The sequence below is a fragment of the Micromys minutus genome (assembly GCF_963924665.1).
Source record: "Micromys minutus genome assembly, chromosome: 5".
Lineage (NCBI taxonomy): Eukaryota > Metazoa > Chordata > Mammalia > Rodentia > Muridae > Micromys > Micromys minutus.
This window is the reverse complement of record NC_137974.1, coordinates 84,810,935-84,822,984: the sequence shown is the minus strand read 5'-3', so window position 1 is coordinate 84,822,984 and position 12,050 is coordinate 84,810,935. Positions and strand designations below refer to the sequence as shown.

Below are 12,050 nucleotides of genomic sequence, written 5' to 3'. Positions count from 1 at the left end.
CATGACAAGCGTCTCCAGACATCACCAAATGTCAGCACAGGAAAACTGCTCAGCTGAGAATCCATGAGTTTTACAGACACGGGCAAAGGATGTTCAAGCCTCCATCAGGTTTTTCCAAGATACAAACCTTGAAAAAAAAACATAATTTTGGATTTGCAAAAGTGAATTGTCTCTATTTCCCAATCTAAATCTAATAGCAAATCAGATCTCAAAAGGAACAGGAAGGTATGTGTGCACTAATACCCCAGATGCTAAAACATTTCCTCCCTCGGCACGGACACTGACCCACTAGACACGGCCGTGAAATGAAAGAATACAGTTCCATCAAAGAGAGCATCAGCTTTTCTGTGGCTGACTGAGTGCATCAGGTACAAGGCACAATCACGTCTGAAAAGAACACCAAGACTCTTGGCCCACAGGCAGTTCATCAAACACGCTCCGGCTCTGCCCAGGCAAAGCAGAGCACTAATCAGAAGGGATAAGAGTCAATCTATAAAGCCGAGCAAGGCAGATCCTAGGGAGACTGTGAACAAGGACATAAAGGGTAGTGTGTGCACCCAGGTGAACAGAGCACATAGAAAAGCCCAGTGGTTAAACAGAGGACCACACAAGCGGGAAGAAATGAAGGGAAATCCCAAAGGCACAGAAAGGGGGAAACTGAATATCTATCCTGCTAGAGTCGGCTAAGTTTGTTTCTTTAAATTCACTGATCAACCTATCAAGATTCCAAAAACTTTCCAACATAACTCTGATCCCTTTTTATTTTTTGCTTGAAAAAAAAAAGAAAGATAGTTGTTTTTTCTTTATTTAAAAAGTACTAAAGTAGCTTGCAGATTTTATGTCAACATGAAGCTGGCTTCCATCACACACAATATTAAGAGCAATTTGTTATCAGTTCTGACTGGCCCTCCTCACACACACAGGCTTGATACAAGCTTGAAACGTGATTAGCCATAGGACAGACAGTGCTGACGGAGGCGAGGAAAGACAGCAAAAAGCTTCTGCAGCAGGCTCCTGAGTGATATGATTAAAATATTTGTTGACTTACAGACATCCTTAAATCCTCAGCCAAAGTTCATATATTATGACGCTGAGGTACATCCTTGAAGGAAAATCAATAAGACATGGGCAGACTATCACTTCCAGGCATTTTCATCTGCTCGTGGAAAAGTCTTCCCAACCTCCAAACACTAAAGGCCAAGTCTGGGAAGGTCTGGAGAACACGCTCTCCTGGAATGACAACTGTGTCATAGTTCCCAAAGGGACATGGAGCAGCTGCTTCCAAGAATGCAGTCTAAGGGGCAACCCTGCCTTCTATGACTAGAAAAGAGGCCAAAGCCAACTTGGAAATCCTCAAGACCTTCACATATGTCAGATGGGCACAGAGGAGTAGTCGGAAGAACAGTGTAACCCTTCAAGGTACCTCTCCAAGGCCACTGAAGCGGCCTTATTGAGTCCTTCACAACGCAGCTGATAAGCAGTTTCCAGAATGAATCTAAATCCAAGCTCCACTCCCTACCGATAATTTTTTTCCTTTCAACATTTCTCAAATCTTAACTATCATGAAAGTTTATGTTCTGTTTTATGCATTTTAGACAGAATTCAACAAAGGTATGGTAGCCTGGCTTAGAGGGTGAAGTGGTCAGAACATGAGTTCCAGACCAGCCACTGAATGGCTGGGGTCTCAGCCAGCCCTCTTTTTTTTTTTTTTTTTTTTTTTTTTTTTTTTTTTCTTGTTTCAAGTTTATTTGTAAAAACAGCATAGGACACTGGTCATCTGCACTAGTGTGTAGGTGGGTGTGTCACGGCAGTCTGTCCGTCTGTCTTCACTTTGGCAGGGGCCTTTTCTACGGAGCCTTCACAGGGGCCTGGGCACCTTTGGGAGCCTGAGCTGGAGCCGAAGCCTGGGCCTTAGCTGGAGCTTTGGCCTCTGCCTGGGTTTGAACCTTGGGCTTTGGTTGGCAGAGCCTACGACCCTTGGCCATGTAGCTTAGAATCTTCTTCCCAAGCTTGGGGTGAGCGATGAAAGCCAAACGGCTGAGTTTGCGGCTGGGGCCCTTTGGCATCTTGGGCTTGATGACCTCAGGCTTCACAAGTGCCTTGATGGCCTCTGCGCGTGCGCTCACTGCCTTTGCACTGTTGGCCTGAATCTTCTTCAGACCTTTCTTGTTGTGCTTCTTGGCAAAACGCATGTTCCTCAGGAACTTGGGATCAACCCCCTTAAGAGATTTGTATCTTTGTGACCGGGGTTTCTTGATGCCATTCCTGTGCCATTTGCAGGACTGGTTGTGGGTGGTGTGGTTCTTGGACTTGGCCATGTCTGCACGGTAACCCGCGGCCCCCGCAGCGCCTGGGACCGGAAGATCAGCCCTCTTTTTTTTCCCCACTTTCCAGAATAAAGGCAGAAAGTGCTGTGTTCAGGTCTTGTGAGAATTCAATGAGTTATTGTCTATAATATGCTTAGAACAGTAACTACCATGTCTGGTTGTGTGTGTGTGTGTGTGTGTGTGTGTGTGTGTGTACGTGTGTACATGTGTGTATATGTGTGCATGTGTGTGTGAGAGACCACTCTAAAACATGATTTTAGCTTCTAGACCTACATACCAATTAAGTACTTAGCACTGATCAAAAATATGTAAAAATTTATTTACGTTGACAATTTGAATCTCTACAATAAAAGCACATTTCTAGAAGCTCTGTAATGAACCAAGAAGGGAAAGATATGTGCTGTTAAATATACCTTGGATGCTGGATTCTGAAGACTTCATTGAATAAAGAAAGTCTAATCACACATTAATTATGTTTGTAATGATTATATACATCAACCAAACTAGCTAGACAGGGTAAAGAAAAACATGACAGTCGCCTTTGTTTCTTTTAATACACTTTTAATGGGGCCCTGAGAACATTTAAAGTGACATTTCAATGGGATGGCTTCAAGCAGAACTTACAGGGAGACACTGCATTAAAAGGCACGCGCGTGCACACACACACACACACCCTGCTCTCTTCGGACAACTTTTCCCATAAAGAAGAGGCAGGCTCCTGTTGCACCATATGTGAAACCACAGCCACACAGCAGCCTCTCCGTCTAGAACTCACCCTGAGTTCTAGCCCCAGTGGGCAGCAGCGTCTAAGAGCAGTTCCTGGCCAGAGTTCGCAAACCGTTATGGGTATGTGGTTACAGAGGAGAACAGAGACAACGGTGTGTCACACCTGTAACACCAGGGACTTGGAACATCTTGAGAGATGGAGTCACCAGTGCAAGAAGGTGGCCTCAACTGAGTGTTAGGGCACAAAGAATGAGAAAACAGATAGCAGGAGCCACCAGACGCTGTTTTGATGTCAAAGTCAAAGGAAAAATGAATAGAGCAGAGTCAGTGAAAGCAAACCTTTGGAGGAGGAACCAACAGGGCTGATAACCAGATTGGGGACACAAGAGGGAATGCAAGGATGGATTAGTGGATGGATAGAGGACAGTAGCCAGAGGGCAAGGCAGGCCAGACGATGGTATAGTTTGAGACACTGGACGTTGTAGAAATGATTAGGAAAGATACCAATGAGTGAATGAACAGGAAAACAAAGGAACAACACCAAAATAAATGAGGCAGCAAATGAAGGAACCCGTATGGATGGAGAGTGGTTGCGGGTTAGCCCCACTTTCCAGTGTGGTCACCTGTTACAACAGACTTGGCCACACACACACACACACAGCACAAGATATGTCTCACCAACACCACAATGCATAGCCCAGGAAGAGCACTCACTGGCTCGCAGACCACAACCCTGTCACAGAGGTAGCAGACCCTGCCCAACACTTTATTCTCAGGAGGGATCGGCAAATGTGTTCCTTCTCATACAAAGTCCGCCATATTCTCTGCTGTATTTATGAAAGTCCTCGTAGAGAAAAAAACACTGACAAAACACAGTGGGTGCCCATGGCCAAACCACATCACCACGGCAAGTGTCCATAGTTAACTGATTCAAGCCTCAAAGGTTAGAGCTGATACTTACCTTCCATGGGACTTGAGGGCTAGGCTCAATGAGCTGACAATCTCTCTTTACTTCTAGCTATTCTGAAACCACCCTGGCAGCTGTCCTTGGAGAAAAATAAAGAGATTCCAGAACTGGGTGCTGAAAGCAACTGTATGTCCTGAGACCAGCCATTTGAGAAGACGGAGTCACACAGTGGCAGATGGAACTGTAGCCTGAGATTCACACACTGAACTCTAACCCCCAAATAATGATACCGTCCCCGATCAGTATCGTGGAAGACTGGTTCCAAAACCACTGGAATACCCAAATCCTCAGATGTTCACACTTCTGGAACCTTTACACAACCTTTCGTATCACCTGTGTTCTTTATTTTCCTATCTATATGTTCTAGATTATGTATACCTCCAATAACATTAAAGGTATGGAAACTATACTAAGAAATCTATTTTTTAAAAAACTGTATATATTTAGTAAAGATAAGAATTTTGCAATGGTCAAAACCACAGATGTTGAAGACCAAATGTATCTGAACACAACATTAAAGAAGACATTGAAGCTGGGCGTGGGGGTGCACGTTTTTAATCCCAGCACTTGGAAGGCAGAGCAGGCAGATGTCTCGTAAGTTTGAGGCATGGTCTGTCTACACAGTGAGCTTCAGGCCAGCCAGAGATTCATAATGAGACCTCCGGCTCCAAAAATAAGCAGAGTTCTCACACTGGGGCTGGAGAGAAGCTTACTGGTTAAGAGCTCAGACTGCTCTTACAGAGCCCAGGTTTGGTTCTCAGCTCCTCTATCAGGCAGCTCAGAACTAACTCCAGCTTCAGGGCATCTAACACACTCTCTGGCTTCTGTGAAGACCAGCACTCACATACATACAGCTACACACATACACACACACACACACACACACACACACACACATATGCTCACATATAATTTTTTTAATAGACTGTCACTTGGGGAAGGGGACAGATAATACGAATGGGAGCCTTATCAAATAGAACTGCTTCCTTCCCAAGGTCCAGGAGAGATCTCTTACTCTATACACCTACAGTAAATACATTAAACAAACAAAACAAAGGTGCCTGTTAAAGACAAGAGGGCCAGCAGGAGGAACCCTCCTCATCAGACAACAAACATAACCTTGGTCTTCCCGCTTCCAGAATGCTGAGAACGTTCCAGAATGTTCACTTTGCTGCTTCAGCCGCCTAGTGCAACATTCCACTACCGAAGACCAAGGAGGCCAAAACACACACTAAGCAAAAATGAATAACCTGGACACAAGGAGACCTTCCAGGCAACTCTGGCTCCTAAAAACTAAGCAAAGACAAAGTCACTGCCATATCTCCTGCCTGCCTCCACACAAATGGCTCTCCTTCCAAGGACCCCACATGTAAACTGCCCCAACCACATCTGCACATACCTGAACCACGTCTGTGGGAGGGCCCAGCCCATTGTGGGTGGAGCCATCCCTGGCCCAGCCCATTGTGGGTGGAGCCACCCTCCGCTGGTATCCCTGGGTTCTAGAAGGAAGCCAGCTAAGCCAGCCAGTGGCCGCAAGACTCGGTGCTCTCTGCCTGAGCTCCTGCCTCCAAAAATCACTAAGTAGATAAATAAGCCCTTCCCTCCCCAACTTGTGTTTGGTTATGGTGTTTCATCACAGCAACAGAAACTATAACTAAGACAACACCCAAAGGCTATGAGGATGCTCCAGGACTCAGTCACCCTGCTGCCTTCTGAGAGGTGACCAGACTTCAACCCAAGCCCACGGTCTGCAACCCCTGGCATTTTTCTCACACAGGTGTCATACCCAAATGTCATTCGATGCAGAATGCTAAACAGGAGCATGCAAAACGTACCTCGTAAACTACAAAAATGACACATCTCGTCCTGTGGCATTTTTAGTCTCCCTTTAACAACTGGTCAGCCCACGCATGTATTTCCCAAAACTGTCTTAAATGAAGAAATTGCAATACAGGTTCCATGTTCCTCACCCAACAGGCTTGGGGCAGGAAGTGTGCCAGCCTTTGAGGCTGGTGCATCTTGCATGTGTCGCGTGGACTGGAACTCTTGGGTAAATTATTTGCTTATTCTGCCAATAAATCAATTATTTCCTACTCCAATCTACTCTGCATTTGTCACACTTGAAGGAAATAACATCCAAAACAAAAATTCACGTGTTTCACATATAGTTTGTATGTGCACCTGAGTGTAATCTCAGTATTATTTCTAGTTCACTTGAATCTGAACCATTTGTCACAAGATCAGGTGTGGAGTTTTCCATTTATGGCATCATGTGGCGTTGGTGCTCAGAAAGCCCTCGGTTTGGGAACGCTTTCTCAGAAAAGTGTTAATCATCCTTGGTTATTAAGGAAATTTGAATGTAAACAACTATGAGACTTCATCTCACCCTAGTCAGAATGGCCTAGATCAACAAAACGAATGCTGGTGAGGCTGTAGAAATAAGAACCCTCGGGGCTGGAGAGGTAGCTCAGCGGTTAAGAGCACCAACTGCTCTTCCAGAGGTCCCGAGTTCGATTCCCAGCAACCACATGGTGGCTCTCAACCATCTGTAATGAGATTCGATGCTCTCTTCTGGTGTGTCTGAAAACAGATCTATGTATGTATGTATGTATGTATATATATAATAAATAAATCTTAAAAAACAAAAAAACCTCATTGACTACTGGTGTAAATAAAAGCTATCACTATGACCCAGTCCTTGGCGCATGCCCAAAGGACTCAGGCATCCTACTCCTCAGATACCTGGTCACCATGTTTATTACCACCCTATTCACAATATGGGAACAATCTAAATGTTCTTCGACAGATGAGAAGATGATTAAAAAAAAAAAAAAAGTGACATATATACTGTGGGACGCTATTCAGCTGTAAAGAAAAATGAAGTCCTGAAATTTGCAGACCAGATTTTCAGGTTACAGATCTTTAACTGGCAGTTAAATTCTGAGTTCAAGTCAACCTTCTTCAAAAATATTACTATGCAGACAGTAGAAAGGGGTGTGCTTAGCAGTAACCACTTCCCAGCCACACAACCAAAGCTTTGTCTAGAGCAATCACATCAAGCTGACGTGGATAGTTTCCTCTACTGGAAAACTCCAACCCTCAAGCTAGGCACACACCTGTAATCCCAGCATTCTAGAAGCTTCGGCACAAGGATCAAGTCTGAGGTCAATGTGCAGAGAGACCATGTCTCACGATAGCAAAAGACCATTCAGTCCCACCACAGGCCTCTGGGGTGGGGTTTGTTTAGCTCCACAAAGGGCAGTCACAAGGCAGCTGCACAAAAGGATTATGTAAGGATTACCTTTAGGATGTGTAAAGGTGGATATAAAGAATTCGTGGGTTTTGTTTTCAGGTTTCACTGCACAGCTACAAACGACTTGCCCTCAAGAGAATTTGCTAAATGAAAAGGCCACGAAATCCCATTCCCTCACTGTCTGGAAAGTCCTAGAGACCAAGCTGTGCATGTTGCGGTGTGGTGGTTGTGGCTCTGAGCAGAGGCTAAGGGTCTGAGTTCATCACCAACCTCAATAGCACAGGCCAGAAATCAACAATGTATTAAGAAGTGTGTTGTCACCTTCCAGCCTACATCAGGGTAAGAAGTAGTGAAGACAACTGGGAAGGTCACAAATGTCCAAAGGAAACCACCACCAAGTTCTGTTGGAAGTCCCAGGACACAGTCACTGCCTCTCAGTTGAGACAGAAGATGGTGAAATACAGGACAGAAGTGGTCCTTCAAAAAGATGAAACTTACAACAGCCACACAATCTGGGAAGGTGACTAAGATCCCTCTTGGGTTACTCACACAGGTACAAGTCAGAGATGGAAATGCCACTGTGACTCTAACGTGGCACTGCCATGTGGGTGGGACCTAAAGGACATTCTTCACCACCATGGCCGGGAGGACTGACAATCTCAGGTGGAAGTGGACTCCAGGGACAAGGACGGGGCTAGGGTACATATGTGATCCCCTAAAAAAAGCTTTACCGTCATGTTCTCTGTAATTTGTCCGAAGTGAATCGTTGAAAAGTTAGAAATTTTTTTAAAGTTTTTTTTTTTTTTTTTTTTTTTTTTGAATGGCACTATCCTGATGGCCTAAAGAAATGAATTCTTTTCACCAGGGCTGCATACCTCTGATTGCTTGTTGGAAAAGGCTGTTTTTGACCTCCTTCTGAGCTGCCTAACTTACCTAACAGCATAAATGGTGTCATTTTTTTTTCACTTATGTCCTCTGAAAACACCCTGAGAAATGTTCACTCGTTTTCGGGGAAAGAGAAGACAATCCTGAAGCAACATTTGAAGTCCCTCTAGATGGGAAAACTCATTTCCTAAGTCCCTAGTGTAAGCTTCCGGGTTCTTCTGTAAGAAAAGTCTGCTTGCGAGTTTCCCCAAACACTGCCCACTGCACTGTTATGCACTTGCAGCCTTGAATTCTTTGGCCATTAAGGCTCATTTTGAACATCAGAAAACCATTTCCACAAGCCGAGTCTCGTCAGCCCCAGTGCACACTGCAAGCCAGTCAGTTAGAAGCATGTGTGCCCTACAGAGCAACCAAGCCTGGTCTTGCCAGGGCAAATTAAGCGAATGCAAGTGATCAAATAAAGAACTCCGGTCGCTGAGCAATCAGAGTTTCCTGGTTGTTACCAAGGGGTCATCCAGTCTACTCCAACAAGGAAAGATCTGGGGCTATTTCACAAGGATGAAAGCCCATTTCTCACATACCTGGGTGCTGCTGTTTGTTAGGAATGTTCAGTACCCCAGTGTACATGAGGTCAGGAATATGACAGGGTCAAAGAGAAAGGGAGGAAGGAGCCGGAAGCAAGGACCAGTGGGGAAGGCAAAACGGAAAGCCTGGAATTGGATTGAGAACAGACTCCAGGGAGCTGGAAAACACCTTTTATAAGCTCTACCCATATTAAAGGGGGTCAGTCTCTACTCACGTGGGCAAATCACCTATCAAGTGACCAGAGCTCACACAGTGGCTTCCAACCCTGAAACTGGGGCTCCATTCAAGCACAGTTAAGAAGCTGAGAGCAAGACGGGCAGTAAGCTGTAAGTCAAAGTCCTACTGCCGCACAAAGTTCTCAGTTCAGCTGCAGATCACTCAGACCTTCACTTTCTTCAACCAAAACTACACTAACCTACCAGGAGATGAAGTTTAAGGTAGGACTGTCCCTTGTGGTCACTTAGGAAAGGCCCGAAGGTGTAAAACCTTAACTGTCTACAGTGCACCATTGTATGTGTCCACTAGCTGCCTTCACTGTATAAACCAGGCACACGCACGAAAGTCCGGTTTCTAAGTCTGTCTCTATAAACACTTGGAAGGTGAATGGAGGGAGTGCCCACAGCACAGTTAAGATGTTCTGATAAAGTAATGACCTTTAGACTAGAAAACCACGGTTGCTAACAGTACCAAAAAACCCAGGCTTGAAACACACCCAAAATTATTCTCATTCCTCCTCAAAATCCATGCAGAAAAGCCTGTATTGGGTGAGGAACAGAGAAATCTCCCAGGGAGGGTACCAGCAAGCCACGCCCACTGGCCAATGGGCTGCTTCTTTTTGGGTCAACCAAGGAGCAGGCCTGTGCACCTCCAGCCCAAACTCGGACCTGTTCACCCCACACAAAGACGCTAACTTGGCAAGACTGGCCTTAAACCTGTTAGTAAAACCAGGAAGGCCAAATAAGGAGGAAGCTGCCGACCTGAATGGGCTAGGGTGGCAGGGCCCACTCTACTTGGCGCCCAGCTGTGTCCCCAAGCTGTTCACAATACTACTGTAAGTCATGTCTGCCATCCATTAACCACCACCTGCGCACACCTTCCATGAGAATCGTAGTTGTGTACAAATAACAGCGTTTTGCAAATCAAACCCCTCCACACAATGCCAAGCTAACTGTGCTCAAAAGGGAGGTGCCATCGGGAAATTAAAAGTCACGCATCAAATTCTTGCAGAACCACTTACTTATATCGCCCTGAATAAACTGAGGGGGCAGAGCAACTGGGAAAAACTTTGGCTCGGGAGGTTTAAGTCTTGGAGATGCGGGACCGGTCGCAGGAACTGGAACCAGGCACAAAAGCGCCCTGCGCCGAGGCGAGAACCTCCTTTATGGAACGTGACAGCAGCTCTGTGCCGGAACACGAATAGTTCTAAATACAGTAAGTTCTCCCCGGCCATCACAGCCTCCCGCTTCCTAGCGCCTTGGCCCTCAGATCCCAGGCTATTCTTCCCAGGCACGCGCGCCCGGCGATTCGGCCACGGTTCGGTCCCACGCCCGCCCGCAGGCCAGGGCTGCTTGTGTTCCCGAGGGCTTTCGGTCCTTGGTCCCCGGCGTCCGCCCGCGGAGGGCGCCCCACCCCCACGCCAGCCCGAGGCTGAGAAAGGCGAGGGCTCGCAGGAAGGTGTGTATCCGAGGTGCGGGTGGCCGGGGACGCCAGGCCGCGCCGGGGCCGAGGGCACTGGCCGGGTGCGCAGGGGTACGCGCTCCCTGGCTTTCCCCGGGCAGCCCCGGCCCGCCCGCCCCTCTCTTCCAACTCTACCGACCGGCCCAAGTTTGCAGCCCCCGCCATCGCCTTACCTCGCTGCACAGTGCACGCCGAGGCCGGAGGGCAGCAGCGCGAGTCCCGGGGCGGCGGCCGCGCTGCGCCCGCCCAGATGCCGCTCTTTGTCTGCACCGCTCCCTCCTCCCGCCGCCAAGCGGACGCAATAGGACCCGGCGGACCCCGCCGGCCCGGGAGCCCCGAGCCTGCCCGCCGCCGAGCTCTCCCCACCACTACCGTCGCCGCCGCCGCCGCCGCCCGCTCGGCCGCGCGCACCGGCCTGCGATCCGCGGCGGCGACCCTCCCGCGCTGCGCCCGCCTCCGCGCGCTCCCCGCCCGCGCTCCTCCCCGGCTGCCGTGACGCCGCCCAGGGGCCGGCCCATCCCGGCGCACGCGGGGCGGGGGACCCACCTGGGAGTCCCGGCCAGGCCTCGGGAAAGCGCCGCCTGCGGGCTTCAAGCCGTAACCCGCGCTAAATTGGAGTTGGGGGCACAGGGAAGGGGCTGCCAGGGAGAATGAGGTGCCGCTTCCAGCCCACGGGACCCGGTGGTCTCCGCGCCCTGGCTGTGCCTTGGATTCTAACAGCGACCTCCCTACCCCGCCCCTCCCCCCAGCATTCCCACGGCACTCTCAGCCAAACAGGCCTGGTGTCTGTCAGAAAAGTGACTTACATGAGCTTGTCACTTCCTCCCAGTAATTGCTTGTGGGCATTTTCTTTATTTATTTGCCTTGCATTTATTTACTTTCCCATCCAGACACTTTTTTACTCCATCCCCCCACCACCACCACCACCCCCAGGCGGGACCACTTCCTAGAGGGGGGAGGAGAGGAAACCCGACCTCTGCTGCCTCCTCCGCAGCGCCCTGGCCAGCTTATTAGAGCCCAGGAATTCTTCTTAAGTACAGGAGGTTGAGAAAGCTTTAGAAGGAAGCCTCGCCCTCCCAGCCTTGAGTAGTGGCTAACCTATAGGCAAACTTGGAAAGTTAGAACCCTAGAGCTAGGAGAAAGAACACTTATGCCTTGCACACCGGAATCCAGATGTTTCTTCTCCAAACTCCTTCACTCGTGATTTCCCCAAAGGAAGCACTGATATTCAAATGAATTCGGTTTTCTGGTTGGGCAGCTCACATTTATGTTAATGAGATTCTACCCTAGCTTCTGGCTCCTCCTTAGCAAGGCAGAAACAATTCACCCCAAGTGACCAGGCAGCTGCCTCCCCCTCCCTAAAGGAAGTTCCCAGGCATAAGTAACCTGAGGAAGCTTGGCACTGCAGTCATAGCAGCCTTTGACTGTAGGCTTCCTGAACTGTGTCACCTTACACAGGTGTTTCACAACCTCCTCGGCTTTATTTCATGAGGTGTTTACCTGCCTTCTTTGTAAAGTACCCGGCACACAGCCTGATACTATTGGGCGAATCCGGTACAAAATCAGCATACCTAGCAGTCTTCCCTCCTCCCATCAGAGATGCTAACCTGCATACCCAATGGTCTATTCC

General features: G+C 48.2%; 2 protein-coding genes across 4 annotated transcripts in view; both read right to left on the bottom strand.

Annotated features, from left to right (window-relative positions):
* The window catches only part of NCK2 (NCK adaptor protein 2), a 108,839-nt gene extending 97,984 nt beyond the window's left edge, over nt 1-10,855 (bottom strand). For all 3 annotated transcript variants that reach the window (XM_080916826.1, XM_080916825.1, XM_080916827.1), the window contains exon 1: nt 10,594-10,855. The gene's annotated coding sequence lies outside the window, so the exon portion shown is untranslated. The remainder of the gene's footprint in view (nt 1-10,593) is intronic.
* Nucleotides 1,792-2,318, bottom strand: LOC308420581 (large ribosomal subunit protein eL29-like; the record flags this gene model as incomplete). The annotated part of the gene is made up of 1 exon (XM_080916672.1): nt 1,792-2,318. The coding sequence occupies one exon, from the start codon at nt 2,316-2,318 to the stop codon at nt 1,848-1,850; it is 471 nt and encodes a 156-aa protein (XP_080772798.1). The 3' UTR covers nt 1,792-1,847.
* Nucleotides 10,856-12,050: the final 1,195 nt, after the last annotated feature.